This window comes from Protopterus annectens, chromosome 10.part0 (genome assembly GCF_019279795.1).
Source record: "Protopterus annectens isolate FY-2018-M chromosome 10.part0, PAN1.0, whole genome shotgun sequence".
In the NCBI taxonomy this organism is placed as follows: Eukaryota; Metazoa; Chordata; order Ceratodontiformes; family Protopteridae; genus Protopterus; species Protopterus annectens.
Window position 1 is genome coordinate 1,571,300,123 of NC_056744.1, and position 18,214 is coordinate 1,571,318,336.

General features: G+C 39.2%; 1 protein-coding gene across 1 annotated transcript in view; it reads right to left on the bottom strand.

The window, feature by feature from the left end:
• Nucleotides 1-16,275: 16,275 nt before the first annotated feature.
• Nucleotides 16,276-18,214, bottom strand: part of LOC122813743 (serine protease 27-like) — a 284,170-nt gene continuing 282,231 nt past the window's right edge. Inside the window, exon 6 of the mRNA XM_044086216.1 lies at nt 16,276-16,767. Coding sequence (XP_043942151.1) covers nt 16,369-16,767 — 399 coding nt within the window. The 3' untranslated portion in view covers nt 16,276-16,368. The remainder of the gene's footprint in view (nt 16,768-18,214) is intronic.

Consider the following 18,214-nt stretch of genomic DNA (forward strand, 5'->3'; position numbering starts at 1 on the left):
GCCATGGATATGGCTACTTCTGCAGCATTGTGTAAATGCCCCACAAATGTGCTACAGGCAGCAACTTGGTCATTTATACACATCTTTAGCAAATATGCAAAACCAAAAACCACTCGGAGACATTTTCAATAACGTAGTATGTACCAATTAGAAGTCTTTGAAACACCAAATATAAAAAAATATGTTTATTCATAAAACTTTCGTAGAAATTCCAAAAATAAGATTCGGTTGAAAGAATTCCAAGCCAACCTCATGAGGAATAGAGCCAAAAAGATCTACATCTATAGTAGAAAACCCCGAGGATTCATAGTAGTAGTTAGCCTTGATCTTAGTTAAAAAGTCCAATGAATCCTTGACAACATGTTTAACTGATTTAATGGCATCCTTAACTAATCTGTCTATGAAAACAGCCAAAGGATAAATGGAAATATTTTGTCCTGCTACTATTAATCTATAAGGAGGGTGGTTTACATTCTTATGTACCTTTGGTATTCCCAACACTGTTGGAATTACAGGAAATATGTTTTGTAGGAAATTGTATAATCCTTCATTAATAACCCCTTGGTACAAGTTGTCTTCCAGTAAAAGTTGTAATCTTCTGTGTGCTATGTTGATTTCGTTTAAGGAAACAGGTTCATATTTGTCCCTGTCCTGTAACATTAAAGTTAAATTGTTCACGTAATCCATTTTGTCCACCAGCACCACCCCACCCTTGTTAGGTTTCATAACACGAATATGATCAAATTCTCTGAGGTTGTTTAACAATTTTAGTTTTTCTCTAGTTAAATTGTAAAATGTGTTTTTATGTGTCTGGTATTGATGTTGTATCTCTTTCGTACAAATTCTTTCGAAATGGGCCAACTCTGGTATTAATGGGGGATTGTATAAACTCTTCCTTCTAAATCCAGTAAGTCCTTCATTGTATTCTAACCTTTCTGGGAGTGTAATTTGAAAATTACATTTCCTAACAAAAAGCTTCAGTTCTATCAACACGTTGGATATATCTGGTTTGTTTGAGGGAACAAATTTGAAACCTTTTTCAACAATGCAAAGTGCTCTTCAGTTATAACTTCCTCAGTATAGTTGAAAATGTTAAACCCATTCAAACTTGAAAGTTTCCCCTCGAAACTAGAAATAATTAAATTACCTTGTAAATTGTCAATCAGTACCTGTTCTGGTTCTGATTGTTCCATGGAATCCCTGTCCTGTCTGAGGCTGACCTCTCTGTGTCTGGGCTCGCACTAAAAAATTCTGCCTATTTCTATTCTGGTTTAATTTTCTCTTGGATCTACGTAGGGTGGGATAGTCTTGTTCAAACACTTCATCTACTTCCGTATTCTGGAAGTCTATTTGTGAATTAAATTCTCCCCTCCTATTTTCATAGTTAGTAGGTCCTATATTCAGATTACCAGTATCTTCCCAGTTCTTATCCATATTAGTTTCAAAGTAACTCTTTGGTAAGGGGTAAGCCTCCTTTTGTCTATATTCCATTTCATCACATTTCAATTTCTTCTGTTTCTTAGCAACATTATTTTTTTACCTGTTCTTCTATATTAACAAATATTTTATCATACTTAGCCTCAAAGTTAATAAAACTACCATCATTGAAAATCTCATTGTTTAAAACATTCACATCTTCTAATAAAGATTTAATTTTGTTATTGTTAATCTTAATTATAAAGTGCAAAAGTTCCAAGCCATGTCTGTCAAACATGGCTAACAGTTCTTCTAGTTCTTGCTGTCCCACCAGAAAACTGTTGGAAAATCTGCTCATTCTGAGCCCTTTTGGTACTCTTTGAACCCTTATACATTCTGCAAGGTACGCATTATCAGCCTGAATGTTACGTACCTTGCTCAATTTTAGTTCAAAGTCCCGAAGTTTGTTGTAAATATCCGCCGGTTTCCCCTTTCGAGCCTCATTGAACAGCACCAGTTTGTTATTAATCCATTGGTTGAAATGAGTGAAACAGTTGTTATTTTGTGATGAATTGTCTCTCTCTCTCTCTCTCGTTGCCCACAAGGAATGATTTTTTGACTGGTCTGCCCCATAGTGTTCTCATTCACCGGCAAACCAACACCGTTGGTCCCAGAAGTATTTCTAGTTCTTAACTGCTTAGAAGCCCCAGGGGAGCCTGGGAGTTGTAGTTTATCAATTATAGTTTGCATCTGCTGACATTGCAGGTTCAGAAGTTAAGTTAACTGACCAACCACTCCTTCCTTGTTGGTACCAAGGGTAGTACCGTTCTCGAGTCCCAAATTAGGTGTATTGATGAAACTATCAGCTGGAACATTGGTATCCATTCAGACCAATGCCAAAGTTCCAATTTCTAGTGATACAATCAGAAAGTCTCCAAACACACAAAATAAGAACCAATGAAAAAACCAAACGTGTGTCAAGTGGTCAATTCCAAACTTGCAAAACCAAAAACCACTCAGAGGCAATTCCAATAATGTAGTATGCACCAATTAGAAGTATTTGAAACACCAAGTATAAAAAATACGTTTATTCATAAAATCATTGTAGAAATTCCAAAAACAAGATTTGGTTGAAAAAATTCCAAGCCAACCTCATGAGGAATAGAACCAAAAAAATCTACTACATCTATAGTAGAAAACCCGAGGATTCATAGTAGTAGTTAGCCTTGATCTTAGTTAAAAAGTCCCATGAATCCTTGACATCATGTTTAACTGATTTAATGGCATCCTTAACTAATCTGTCTATGAAAACAGCCAAAGGATAAATGGAACTATTTTGTCCTGCTACTATTAATCTATAAGGAGGGTGGTTTGCATTCTTATGTACCTTTGGTATTCCAAACACTGTTGGAATTACATGAAATATGTTTTGTAGGAAATTGTATAATCCTTTATTAATAACCCCTTGGTACAAGTTGTCTTCCAGCAAAAGCTGTAATCTTCTGTGTGCTATGTGGATTTCGTTTAAGGAAACAGGTTCATATTTGTCCCTGTCCTGTAACATTAAAGTTAAATCATTCACATAATCCATTTTGTCCACCAGCACCACCCCACCCCACCCCCCCTTGTCAGGTTTCATAACACGAATATGATCAAATTCTCTGAGGTTGTTTAACAATTTTAGTTCTCTAGTTAAATTGTAAAATGTGTTTTTATGTGTCTGGTATTGATGTTGTAAATCTTTCGTACAATTTTTTTCGAAATGGTACGACTCTGGTATTAATGGGGAGTTGTATAAACTCTTCCTTCTAAATCCAGCAAGTCCTTCATTGTATTCTAACCTTTCTGGGAGTGTAATTTGAAAATGACATTTCCTAACAAACAGCTTCAGTTCTATCAACACGTTGGATATATCTGGTTTGTTCGAGAGGACAAATTTGAAACCTTTTTCGAACAATGCTCTTCAGTTATAACTTCCTCAGCATAGTTGAAAATGTTAAACCCATTCAAACTTGAAAGCTTCCCCTAGAAACTAGAAATAATTAAATAACCTGGTAAATTGTCAATCAGTGCCTGTTCTGGTTCTGATTGTTCCATGGAACTCCTCTTTGAGGCTGACCTCTCAGTGTCTGGGCTCCCACTAAAAATTCTGCCTATTTCTAATCTGGTTCAATATTCTCTCGGATCTACGTGGGGGGGGGTATTCTTGTTCAAACACTTCATCTACTTCCGTATTCTGGAAGTCTAATTGTGAATTAAATTCCCCCCCCCCCTATTTTCATAATTAGTAGATCCTATATTCAGATTACTAGTATCTTCCCAGTTTCTATCCATATTAGTTTCAAAGTAACTTTTTGGTAAGGGGTAAGCCTCCTTTTGTCTATATTCCATTTCATCACATTTCAATTTCCACTGTTTCCTAGCAACATTAGTTTTTACCTGTTCTTCTATATTAACAAAGATTTTATCGTACTTAGCCTCAAAGTTAGTAAAACTACCATCATTCAAAATCTCATTGTTTAAAACATTCACATCTTCTAATAAAGATTTAATTTTGTTATTGTTAATCTTAATTATAAAGTGCAAAAGTTCCAAGCCATGTCTGTCAAACATGCCTAACAGTTCATCTAGTTCTTGCTGTCCCACCAGTAAACTGTTGGAAAATCTGCTCATCCTGAGCCCTTTTGGTACTCTTTGCACCCTTATACATTCTGCAAGGTACGCAATATCAGTCTGAATGTCATAGCCGGCCTTAGGCATAGGCCAACTAGGCGGCCGCCTAGGGCGCCGCTCTAGCAGGGGCACTTTTCCAGTATTTATTTAATGTAGTTAGACCAGGATGGGGGCAGCAGGTAATGGTGGTAGGGCACCGTGGAGCCCTTTTGCCTAGGGCACCAGTTGACCTAAGGCCACTTTGAATGTTATGTACCTTGCTCACTTTTAGTTCAGAGTCACCTTGAGAAATAATTCCCTAATGTATGCCTAAGCTCATTTCTAAATTTACTCTGAGACAAGACATTAACCTCCTTGTTTTCTTTCCAGAGCCAAAAGATGAGAGAGAGAGAGAGGGAGAGGGAGAGAGAGAGATAGAGAGTGAGAGAGAGAGAGAAGGAGAGAGAGAGAGACTTCCTGCATGTGTTGGATGTCCATAGGTAACTCAGATACTATATTGTCAGAATCGCATCCCTCAGGTTGCTAAGCAGCTGTTTGTTTCTTATGAAGATATAGCAAACAGACAAGCAGTGTCAAACAAGAGACAGACATTTTCTAGATGGTTGTTCTGGGCTATTTCCTTTTGTTATTCTCACACAAGCAGATACTTCCAGGTAAGGTCAGGCCCATTCTACCATGGATATGGCTACTTCTGCAGTATTGTGTAAATGCCCCACAAATTTGCTTCAGGCAGCAGTTTGGTCATTTATACACATCTTTACCAAATATAGTGCGGTGGTGCTGCTGTGGTTAGCGTTGTCACCTCACAGGAAGACGTTGTCCTGTTCGATTCTCAGCTAGAGCGTCTTCTGTGTGGAGACATGTGTGAATGGGCATACCTTTGTTGAAGGTTGTGTATCAGGGTTGGCAACTTGGCACGTGAAAATCTACTGCCAGTCATTAGCAGAGAGGAGTTCCGCTGTGGCGACCCCTAACCGGGAAAAGCCGGAAGACACAACAACAACAAACTAGGTCTAGAGCTGGATTTGCTACAGCTGTTCTTCAGGGGCTCCTGGATTCTGACTCATCTCCTGCCTCTCTTACCTGATAAGCTTTGTTATTCATCCCATATAGCTTAGGTTATTGCAGTAGTGATTGAATGAAGAATATAGTACAATTGTGTGAGTGCTCTTACTATAACAGTAGATTTTCGAATAGATCACTGCTGTGGCAGACCCCCCCTCATTTTGGTTATTGTTGGCTAGGGTGCATCTTTTTTTTTTTCTTTTTTTGGGGTCAAAATAGCTCTGAATTCTTGGTGTCACAACTGCTATTTAATCCCTACTCTTCTTCCACAGGTCAGTAGCTATGATGAATAAAAGATGGCCTAAAGCTTTGAAGATGGGCCAGTGGAGGCTGAATCTTTGGGAATCATTTTATATAGTTTAAGCAGCAGTGATCTACAAGAACATGTACTGTTATGGTAAGAATGTTTGCATAACTTTACTGTCAGCCTATTTAAGCAATATAAAGAAAAGGCAGCAGCAGCCATGATGCATGGACACCATCAGTGCCCATTAGTAACCATGTCAGGATGTTCATGCAATACAATTATGCTGACACTTTCAAAGACTGAAAACACTCAGAATCAACATCTACATTTGTATGTCAACCTAAATGTTTAAACATTTTGTATTTGGAACATATACACATGCATTTCAACTTGACACATATAATGGAACTGTATACCTTTTCAGTTACACTCTGCTATTATCCCAGTGTTAAGACATGCCTTTATTGTGCTTTGTTGAAGCACTAGAATTCATTATATTTGACAAATAATTTACCAAGCCTGTTTCAGCCAATCATGCATAAGTGGCCCATGTTGTTCAAAGGTACTTTCACAATTAAACAAAGCTACCAATACACATGAAATCCTGACTCACACATTATTCATGAGTCTTGTTACGTACTTCACTGTAACTGTGTTTTCAGGAGGAAGCAATGCTGTGCATGCCTAGACGCAGTACTGCTTATTTTAGTAAATCTATCCACATGTGATGAATAAATAACCAAGAGACATGGTGTAACATCCAAATGTACACAGTATGAGATGTATCCTCACACAGTATGAGATGTATCCTCACACAGTATGTAGCAAGATGCTTTGCCCCATGTACTGCACTAATTTCCACTTGATGGTTGGCCTATATGAGCAAGAGCAGTGTCTCCAGCATATAATGTGTAAAATAACAAAAATGTGGAAAATATGCAGTCAGATGTGTGAACAGTATCCATATATAATATGTATTACAGTGTGTCCAGCAGCACACAGTAGTAACAAGCACATTAACAGAAATGTGGACTACAGTGTACTAGAACATAAAATATGCCATGTGACTGAATAAGCCTGTAAGGTATGTTATTACACAGTGGCGATGCACACACATGGAAAGTAACATGTACAGCCAACTAATGTTATGCGTTCATCTGCAGTGATAGCAGTATGAGAGGTTCTGCACACATGTATTACACAAATTCTGTTCATACAAAGTGCTACAGCAAGCAGTAGATCATCCAAAGGATATCCTGAACTATATAGAGATGTAAACAGCACACGTAATGATATGATTCCAAAGTTTCTACATATGTGTTCAAGCAAACAGCAACAGGACTATGTCATGGTCTGGTGATTGTCCATAAGAGCAATCCCTCTGAAAATGGTCATGTTCACTGAAAAGACATGTCTGTCTGATGTCTTTATCTTGTTTCACTTCATTTTATTTAAATTTGTTTACTGGGGTAGGAAGTTGGTCAAGAACATGACTAACTTCAGACCCACTCCAGGTTGCAGCATAAAAGAAATAAAACAATAAAACATCAGTTACAAAACATTTCATAGTAAAATCTATGGCTAATTCTGATTACAACATAGTAAAAGTTAATAAGAAAGATGGAAAAGAAATGAATTTTATACTGTGCAGCAGGCAGGTTGACATAAAAGTAGAGTATCCTGGTAAAAACCCACACTTGATGTTGAATGTTAGTATCAAGGTGTAATCCCACACTTAGTGTTGAATGTTAGTATCAGGATAAAAACCCACACTTAGCATTGAATGCTATCTGCATATATACAGGTTTTGTCCAGCAGTGGGTAGGAAGGCAAGTGCAAAGAAAGAATTGATGTAAAGGACAAATGGGGGTGTTAAGTCATGTGGCTGGACTAAGGACATTTGCAGTGACTCTGTTTTAGGAGGTATGCTTTACAGTCTCGTCTGACCTTGTTGTAAGTTGTAATATTATTTGAGCTGAAGTTGAGCTCATGCCAGGGATTGGGGACCAGCAGGCAGAAGCTGTGGTTGGTGCAGTAAAGCTTTATTTTGTCACCATAACGTGCTCCATGCCTATCACATACAGAATATGTGTGTGTGTGTGTGTGTGTGTGTGTGCGTGTGTGCGTGTGTGTGTGTGTGTGTGTGTGTGTGTGTGTGTGTGTGTGTGTGTGGTATGACCAAAAGAAGCACATATATGTGACCACAATAATTGGCTTATATTCACAAAGAATAGACAGAAAAAAACTATGTTATTAACAGCTGAACTGTGTACATTGTGACAATGTGAGGTATTGCCAGCTATGCCAGAAGTAGTAGGGCAGTAGATGTGTAACATATGCTAGCACAGCTAGTTGGAATTTTGTAAAGAATTATATGTCATTTGTATACTGAACTGATTTGTACTGATGCCTGTGTTTAATATGTATTTGTAAAGTTGTATTTAAAATGTATCAACAGTGTGCCCTGCTGGACAGAAAAAGAAATATACATGCATTATTGTAACTGTTTAAATGTATATGTTTTAACAAAGGATGCTGGAAGAGAAGAGGCTAATCTCAATCCACCTGACTTTGGAAAATAGTAAGAAATTAAATTAGTGGACCTAGGCCATAAAGAAGTTATCTCACAGTTTTGAATGAAGCTAGAGAAGCAATGTATGTAAGAAGTGTGGTTTATTTGCTCCTAAGTAGGAAGAGGGGGCGTGTTTTATGGTTTTATGACTTCCAGGAGCTGCAGAAGATCTTAACAAGGTTCTCTCTCTGTGTATTATTCACACAAGTGCTAAATTCTAGCAGTTTCTAGCAATTTTAGGTTGCATGGGAACCAGAAGTCAGATGACCAGATGTATGAGATGTTTTGTAATCTAGGACAAGAATAATGTTTTAGTACTAGTTGAGAATGAAGTCTGATAGTACTCTGTTTTGGAAACCTGACATAGAAGGATCACTAACCTACTTCATCTTGCCTTGCTCTAGTAAGTGAGCAGGGGATAGTAACTCTTGAGATAAGTCAGGAAAATATAGTGAGATTAGTTAAGTACTGTTTGCCCTCGAAGCCCTCCTCAGTATGGAGAACATCGATGTCTGTGCTGTGACTGAAACCTGGTTCAAGGCTCCTGAGAGCACCCCAGCACTATCAGGTTATACCTCATATCATGCATTCCGGCCCCAAAATCCGGACCGAACCACAAAAGGAGGGGGAGTATCCATATTCATAAAGGATACCCACACCTCCAGGTTACTGGCAATGCACGAAGCATCAGAGACCATCCAGGTGCAATTAACCATAGGTAAAACTGCCCTACAGTTTGTAACATGCTATAGACCACCTTCTCAAACCCAGGAAACCCACACAGCCTTCCTGAAGACACTGGAGAGTATGAATGTCTCTCCAAACACCATCATATTGGGTGACTTCAACTACCCAAACATAGACTGGGAACATTACTCAAGCCCCAACACCCTAGCCCAAAGGTTCCTTGAGTTCATAAACTCAAATGCTATGGAACAACTAGTCACCATTCCCACAAGAGGAGAAAATATACTAGACCTGATCATCACAAACATGGGGACAAAATGCTCCAGACCGGAAGTATATCCCTCATTGGTGAGATCAGACCATAAATTAATCTCACTGGAGATCCACATCCCGCCCCCACCCCCAGCAAAAATGACCACAGTGAAGAACTTCTCAAAAGCAAACTTGACACTTCTTAAGACTGGAGTGGTATCCTTCAAGGCCCCCGAGCCAGTGGAAACCACAACCCATGCTGCTGAAACCCTTACAAATGCCTTCTACGAGCACCTCCAGGAATGTATGGATCAAGCAATCCCTAATAAAATCAAGACCCTTTCCACCAAAGGTAGGCGCCCAGTCTGGTGGACTCCAGCCATAAACAAACTCTACAACAAGAGGAGAAAGCTACTACATGACAGAGCAAAATTCCTAAATGGGAAGGCATCTCTGATCAATACTAGCAAAAAACTACGATCACTCATAAAATCATCCAAGGCCAACTTTGAGAGAAAAATCGCTAATGACACAAAAGACAATCATAAAGCCTTCTTTAGCTATGTTAGAAACCTGGGTGGAAACTCCCAGATATGCTCAGAATTAGTCCAAAATGATAAAAAAATCACTGAACCCACAGACATTGCCAACATACTGGCAGACAGGTTCAGTGCAAATTTCTCCCCTCTCTCCCCCAAAAGGAGAAATATCTATCCCACCAGAGTCTAGCCTCCCAAACATCTCAGATGCCCAGGTGAGAGCTGCTCTCTCTAAAGCAAAAAACACAGCATCAATGGGACCGGACGGTGTCCCCGGCTGTGTGCTACATTAACTCAATGAGGAACTAAACCCACACATAAGGCTGCTGTTTAATCTTAGCCTTACTACAGGATACGTACCCAAAGAATGGCGTACGGCAACTGTGGTCCCACTCCACAAAGGCGGTGCTTCTACGGACCCTGGAAATTACCGCCCCATAAGCTTGACGAGCCTTGTCTGCAAAGCTATGGAGAGGATCATAATGGAACTCATAAATAAAGACATTGGGGACCTACAGACACTGGATCCTACCCAATTTGGCTTTGTCAAGGGCAGATCCTGCCTCTTGAACTTGGTCGACTTTTGAAACAGTCACTAAGGCCATTGATGAGGGTAAGGCAGTTCACACAGCCTATCTTGACCTAGCAAAAGCGTTCACACAATACCCCACTCGGGCATCATAGAAAAGCTCACCAGCTTAGATGTAAACCCATATGTCACAAGATGGGTTGCAAACTGGCTCAAGGACAGAACACACAGGGTTAGAGTTGCTGGTGCCATGTCAGACTCTAAGCCGGTCACGAGCGGTGTCCCACAGGGCTCAGTCCTGGGCCCCTCTTGTTCGGCATTTATTTTTCTGAAGTGCAGGCAAACATAGGGGATTGTGGCTGACAAAATTTGCAGATGACTGCAAACTGGGCACCATAATTGACACTCCATCAGACACAGACATCCTCCAGAAAGGTCTCATAGAAATGGATAACTGGTGCCAGAGCCATGGCCTTAAGCTAAATGCCAAAAAATGTATAGTCATACCCTTTGGGAAAAACAAGGTAACCCCTAATTACCACATAGGTGGTAATCCATTAAGCACGGAAGAAGTTATCAGGGACCTGGGGACCCAAGTTGACAGTAACCTCTCTTTTGACACTCACATTGCCAAAGTGGTTAGGAAGACCTTCTACATTGCCCACCTGATCATGAAGGGATTCACATCCAGATCAGGAGAGGTCATTGTACCCTGTACTCTTCACTTATCAGACCAATGATTGAGTACAACGCCCCATTCGAATGTACCTTACCCGACACCTGCAGCAGTTGGAAAGACCCCAAAAGTTCCTCACCAAAAGGATAAAGGGGCTCAAACATATGTCATACAATGCCCGACTGAAGAAACTCCAGCTCTATTCAGTCGCATACCGTCTGCTCAGAGGTGATCTGTGCCTGACATACAAGGCCATGTCCAACCTGGAATTAATGGACATGCTCCACCTCAAAAAATCCAAATCCACCAGAACCACGAGAGCAAGAGACTTAAACCTCAACACGGATATAAATAGGACGTGCTGGAGGGACAGATTCATCACCCAGAGACTCCCTACACTATGGAACAGAATCCCAGTCCATGTGAGGCAGAGCCCCTCACTGACTCTGTTCAAGAGAAATCTTGATGAGTGGATGGGAGATCGTAGGTTTACCCCGGGAATCATCTCTGTATCACTGCTGGACAGAGGCACAGCAAACTAATGGGTATAGTATTCTCATCCTAAGGGGTGGTGAAAGCCACACACACTCTGGCTAGGCTTATAAATGCCCCAGGGCAGATAGCCTAGTATGAACCTATGAACCTATGTATCTGTGTGAATCTGTTAATTTGAGTTATTTTAATATTTCCTATGATTTAAACTCTAGTGTTTATTGTAAATAGATATTTAGTATTTTCATGTTCTTTTATTATCTATTATTAAATATATTTAAACTTTTCATTGTGGCTGGTCCTTTAGAGCATATTTAAACCTTTGAGAGTACTCATATCTGTTTGTGACTCTGTGGCCATTCCTGAAAGCCTTACTGAATTGGCCAAACTACCATCTGAATTAATATTAATTTCACTCAGTATCATTGGGTACCCTTGTAAGAGCCTTAAGGTAGCTGACTTGGGAGTGTCAGGTGGCAGTAACTACCTTATAGTCTGGCCAGAAAGGGGCATAGCTAGTAAAACTGTGCCAGCCTTTCCAAGATATGTGTGTGTGTGCATGCGTGAGTGTGTGTGTGTGTGTGTGTGTGTGTGTGTGTGTGTGTGTGTGTGTGTGTGTGTGTGTGTGTGTGTGTGTGTGTGCGTGTGCATGTGTGCATGTGTCGTGCATGAATGTATGCAAATCAAACCTCAAAGAGGGTGTGTGTGTGTGTGTGTGTGTGTGTGTGTGTGTGTGTGTGTGTCGGCTACATGGAGCAGGGGCACAAAGCACTGGTTTCACAGAGAGACTGGTGGAGGACTTGGCTTGGACACTCAACTGAGGACTTAACTCTGCAGCTGTGCCAGTGAGGAGCTTTACTGAGGACCTGGGAAGAGACAGAGAGAGGAAAAAACCCAGACCCTGGGCTGAGTGTGTTTTTTGTACTCTTAAGGGAAATTGAGCTGCATCTGGAACTACTGGTTGCATACATTTTTGTTCCAAAGGAATGTCCCTCTCCAGTGTCAATCGTGAGTATTCAGTGTCCTTGATTACTGGCCCAGACAAGGGATGTCAAATATATGACCACCACGCATACTGTATCACTTATCAGTAATGCTGTGCTCATTGCAACACAATGGTAATGGACATAACATGAATTATCAGGAGGCATTATTTATGTAACTGCATATCATAAATGGTAGTCTGTTACTTGACTATATATTCACGCACATAAGATACTGTCCACCTGCACATATACATGTGATATCACCAGTGTATGTGTCAGGATAGTGGTGTGAAGGTTACAAGCTACCCAGTCCCATTCCTCAGATACAAGCAAAATAAACTAAGGCAAAATGAAAGGATAGTTGATGAGCAACACATTGAGGAAGGAGCACAATAGCTGAGCATAGCATAGGACACATATTAGGTGTGAGAGCTCCTCCCTAAGGACTGAACTGTCCACAGTGGACAATTAAGTCTGGTAGATATGTCCCCAGAGGTTTAGTTAGTTAGTTAGTTTCCAGAATGACATATGGAGACCCTGGCCACCTTAACCTAGAAAAGGGAGTTTGTAGTCACCCCACAAGCTGAAGCAGATTATCTACACCCCCGCAATATCTGTTGCCCTTCACATGTTTCATACATATAGCCTGAACAGTATCATCATGAATGTGCATTTCTACAAAGAAGAATAGAGACAAAGACAATAAAAACATATTAACATATTTTTTTATATGTGACTTGTTTCAGCAGCACTGCTGTGAATAAGATTCACCAGCATGTGGGCAGCTTATGTACAGATCTACCATTTATTTATATGCATGTTGCCTCACAACATTAATTAATGTGTATATTAACATGTCCCAGATATAGGCTGCTGAGGATAGATACAAGATGCATGTAAGTTAATACTTGTTAGTGTCATATGTGACAACATGTGTACATGGTACATATGGGCTCTGATTATGAGAATCATGAGCCATTGGGTCATGGGACCTCAGCTGTCCACAATTGTTAACTGCAATGTGTGAATACCTGCCTACACGTGTTGGCCATAACATGGTGTGTGAGAGTCATATGATAGGCATGCAGGAGCACATTGGTATATATATATATATATATATATATATATATATATATATATATATATATATATATATACATATATATATATATATATATATATATATATATATCTACATACATACATACATGCACTACATGAGTGATCTAGGTGACATCAGCTGGAGGTGTGTGATATTGGCTCACTAACGACACATGAGAATGTACACCTACTAGAATAATCACTTTACTTTCTTGTCTGATCATGTCACAGGTGTTACGTAACAGAAAGTTGTGATGTCTACAACACTGTCATGGTCTTTTATGCTGTTACTCATGTCACTTGCATTTGTATCACAGTCTCCCCAGCTTGATATATTGAGTTTCAGTTGTTCATGTCTCTTAGCTTGTACTCACATATGAGCTAAGTACCACTACTCATGCATTTATGTAGTGGTTAACACAAAGACATTGGAACACTGATATGATATAATATAGTAATAATCCATGGATGGGTGTAGGTAAATCCAGCATTACCCACCCCAGCTATGAGTTACTGTTATTATACAATAACATTATTTAAGAAAAAAGTTACATACTTTTCTTAAATAATGACTTTGTATAACACTGCCATGGTGTTCTTGTACTTTTTTCTGGTATCATGGGGCTTTTTTGATGTACTGTACATGTGTAAGGGACTTACGTTCCCCATGCTTACCTAGTACCTCAGTGCTTTGGAAAGGAAGCCACAAAGAAAGGAAGATCTCCATTGTTTATTTTTTCATTTATTTATTTTAAAAAAAAGTTTGAAGTCTGGACAGTTTGGAACTATGAGAGAGACAGGGCAGAAATGCAATGAAAATCAGATAGGTTTCTTTAGTTTTGCTTAAGTACCTGATTTTCCTTGTATTACTGCCCTGTCTCTCTCATACCCCTAAATTCTCTGGATTTCAAATTTTGTATTTCTCAACCTGTTAGCTGAGGAAAGCTGGAAAGCCGTAGAATATATTAATGTTAGAAAGTCCGGTCGACTGGACATTTTTCTATTGGTATGTGTTGGATTTTACAACAGGCATGCTGGTTGGACTGACCAATCAGCATGCATGTTTTTGACTGTTATTTGCTAGTCATTGTATAATACTTTTTATTGGACCAACAGAGGTTTAATGATTACTTGAGCTTTCAGGTTATCAGGAGATCTTCATTGGGAGTCATTAAGTTATGTTAGATACAATGTGTGTCAGTGGTGAGTATGGTTAATTAGCGCCTGTAGGAAGAGGGGAAATGTTTTATGATTTTATGACTTCCAGGAGCTGCAGCAGATCTTACCAAGCCTCTCTCTCTCTGTGTGCATTATTGACACATAGGTGCTAAATCCTGGCAGTGTGTGTGTGTGTGTGTGTGTGTGTGTGTGTGTGTGTGTGTGTGTGTGTGTGTGTGTGTGTAGACAGAGAGACAGGGAGAAACTGAAACTTTAGAAGACCACGTCATGCCCTACTATAAAGCACAAACATTTGCATTTTACATTAAAGTCAGTGTTCCTTAAGCAGAAAAGATAACAGCTCAAGAAACTGCTCTGACACAACGAGAAAATAAATCACAATACAAGTGATGTCTAGGGAGATTAGTTAAATCTAGAAAAGGAAAATAAGAAGTTATAATTTCTAATTTTTAGTCTAAACTAGCAAGCTTTGAGAGACAGATGCTTTGGTTAACAAAAATATGAATTTACAATAATGGCCAGTTCATGGTGAAGTGATGTGCTTGTTATGAGACAGGCAGGGATACCAAGGGACTAAGACAAGTTAAGATATTGGGTTAAAATGTATGGATGTTATGTGTAGTTAGTAGTACACTATCAAGGTTGTGGTTTAATTAAATGAAAGAAAGAGAGAAAGAAAGAGAGACAAGGGAAAATGTGTTGACATGTTAGTTTAAGACCAGCAGCATTGGACAAAGATTTGTTATACTGTTAACACTGTCTGAATATTAAGGTTTTCCTGACTGTTAAGCTAGTGTTCTGACTAGAATGTTACCTTATGTGAAATCAACTGCTGTCTTGTTATGAGTTAAACTAAGGTGCCAAAACACCAACCCTAGTAATCTTACAGTTACTGTTAATTTTCTGATATAGTCAGCAGTTTAAATTATGCTAGTTACTTATGGAGAAAAATTCTTAAGTGCTATAGTAAGTCATAAAACTAATAACCAGGTTTAAGCCGCAGTGAAACTGAGCGACTAAATTAGCTTAATCTCCATTGTTCTTTTTTTCCAAAGGTGTACAGAAATATCCTTAAAGAACCATAACTGTCATATCTGATACAGAATCATCAGATTGGGAAAAAAATATTCCTGAAGCCTCCCAAAGAAATAGGAAGGCAAGCTTTACACTGACTGCTAATGATTGTATTTCTCTAAAGGTAGGTGGTCTCAGAAAGAAAATAATAAAGTAAGGTCACTTGGAAAATGCCTTCCAAATGTCCACCGCAAAGAATGTGTATTTTAATTTGTCACATTTCACTATATTGTAGTAAGCTGAAATAAATGTGTTTTGTGCTGCTATATAGTTGAGATCATACAATACAAACATTCTTTGCCGAACTTTTGTGATGTCGGCTCATTTGTGTCAATGAGACACACTAGACTCCCTTTCTGTGGGCATACATTCCATATTGATATCAATAAGTAAATCAAAATTCAGTACTGGAAAAAAGATTTACTGTGTGGCCAGTAAGGCAAAAATACCTATATGCTGACCCATATGCAGTTAAAAAAGCATGTAGCTCACTGTCATCTGATTCTTCACACAAAGAAACATGATGCAGCTGGTAAATTTTTTTGCAAATATACTACTGTGAACAGAAATCTGCAAACAAGTACAATGCCTAGATGAATAATTCATTATTTCTTAACATAATGTGTATGTTACCAATGATCTGAAGATTTACCGGACTGACTGCAAACAGTATGCCTGCGTATAACTTAGGGCACTGTTATACCATCATAATATGTGGTTATACAATGGTTCTCACTTTAAGCATTATGAAAAATTTATAATTCCAACAATGTTTCAATTTTTTTTAATGCAAGTTTATTTGGGCCAAGAATCGTGACCATTGCTTTATGAAGGGGAAATGAGAAGTCTGTTTTTACTGTTGACAGTGTTATATTTTGCTTCATCCAGTTCCTAAAAATTTAAATGAAATACAGAGTAGCTGTATAATTGTTATCAGAGGTTTGTAGAAGAAATGGAATGTGACTGCACTGTTGTAAAGAAATCTACTACTGTTGTTTGGTGCCATGGAAGGTACCATGGAGCTGCTATTGGTATACACAGTTGCAATTCCATTCCGCCCATATGTACAGATGCCATTATAAAAGAGCGTGCCAGTTGTCTGGCTCAGTTTGAAGAACTTCAGTCCAGATATTTTACTCTGTAACCAGTTCTGGAAGGTAGGAACATGTGTGTACACCCCAGGACGATTAGTCACTGCACATGATTGCCCCCAGCTCACAAGTCCAGCTAGAATCCATTTGTCACCATCTTTGCACATCAATGGTCCACCAGAGTCTCCCTACAACACAAAAATATTACACTGTTCAGAAGTGAAGTTTTAAAAAACATGCCAAAAGAAGAGTCAGAATGTTACTTTCTTAGTTTCTTAAAAGAATCGAAAGGAAACCTGAAACTTGTAAAGTGTGCATGCTGCTAAATGCTACACATAACGCAGTGAAATAATGATGGGTATACATCTGCTGTTTGATATCTGGGTGGATAATCAGACAGACAAAGATAATACCTTTCTCATTATGTCATAAAACTTAACAGCTTATTATGTCTCCACTTAAAACTGTACAGCATATTTCATTTATAAGCACGTCACCAATCAGAGCTCAGTGAACATAAAATAAACTTAGTAAAAGTCAGTGAAATGACTGTTAGTAGAGACTGTAATAGCTATGTTACAAATTAAGCATGTCAGTTCTTCAATAAGCAGAACTATTTTATCTTTTTTCCAAGCTCATATTGATCATCTGTCAAAAACAAGGCTGCATTTCTTTGCACACTGTTTAAACAAAAGCCTTATGCAGATTTAAATGCAAAACTACCTTCACTTCTTCTTCTTCTACTTTCGGCTTTTCCAGATTAGGAGTCACCACAGCAGATCACCTGTCCGCTCATGATTGGCAGTGGAGTTTTACGGTATCAAGTTGCCAGCCCAACCTTCCATAGAAGGCACACACACATACACACACACACACACACACACACACACACACACACACTCACACCTAGGACCAATTTAGAATGTCCAATCCACCTACAGCATGTCTTTGGGATGTGGGTGGAAACCGGAGCACCCGAAGGAAACCCACATGACCACAGGGAGGACATGCAGACTCCGCACAGAAGGCACCTCAGCCGAGGATCAAACCAGAGAGCATCTTGCTGTGAGGCGGCAATGCTAACCGCTGCACCTGCAAAACTACCTTCACTAATAAAATAAGCTGAGAAAATTTTTATTTGGTATCATATATAAGTATATTCATGTATAGCTATATAAAACCATACAAACACACACACACAGACACACACACACACACACACACACACACACACACACACCCACATGCGAATATACTGGAACAGATTCCAAAAGATATACTCTAATTCAAAAGAAAGGGCTATGCCAGTCCCTATTCAGCGTATATTAATGGGGACTGGCAGACCCTTGCATGTGATACAAACAGGGAATTCAGGGTTTCTTTCCTGGAATAAATTGGTATTGTACATTAGCAAAGCTTACATAGCTGAATCAGTAGAGATCCATTGAAACAACTGGGTTTTTTGGCAAGGTGGAAGCTTCACCTTTATGTGGAATTGGATGCTGCAGGCAATATCAGAAGGGAAGCTGTACTGCCTCCCTGCCGCATGTGGTTCCAATAAAAGGTGGAAATTTACTGTAGAAATCTGAAGTTGGCAGTATCTGCCTGGGACCTCACATGTGTGGCAGTAGCAAG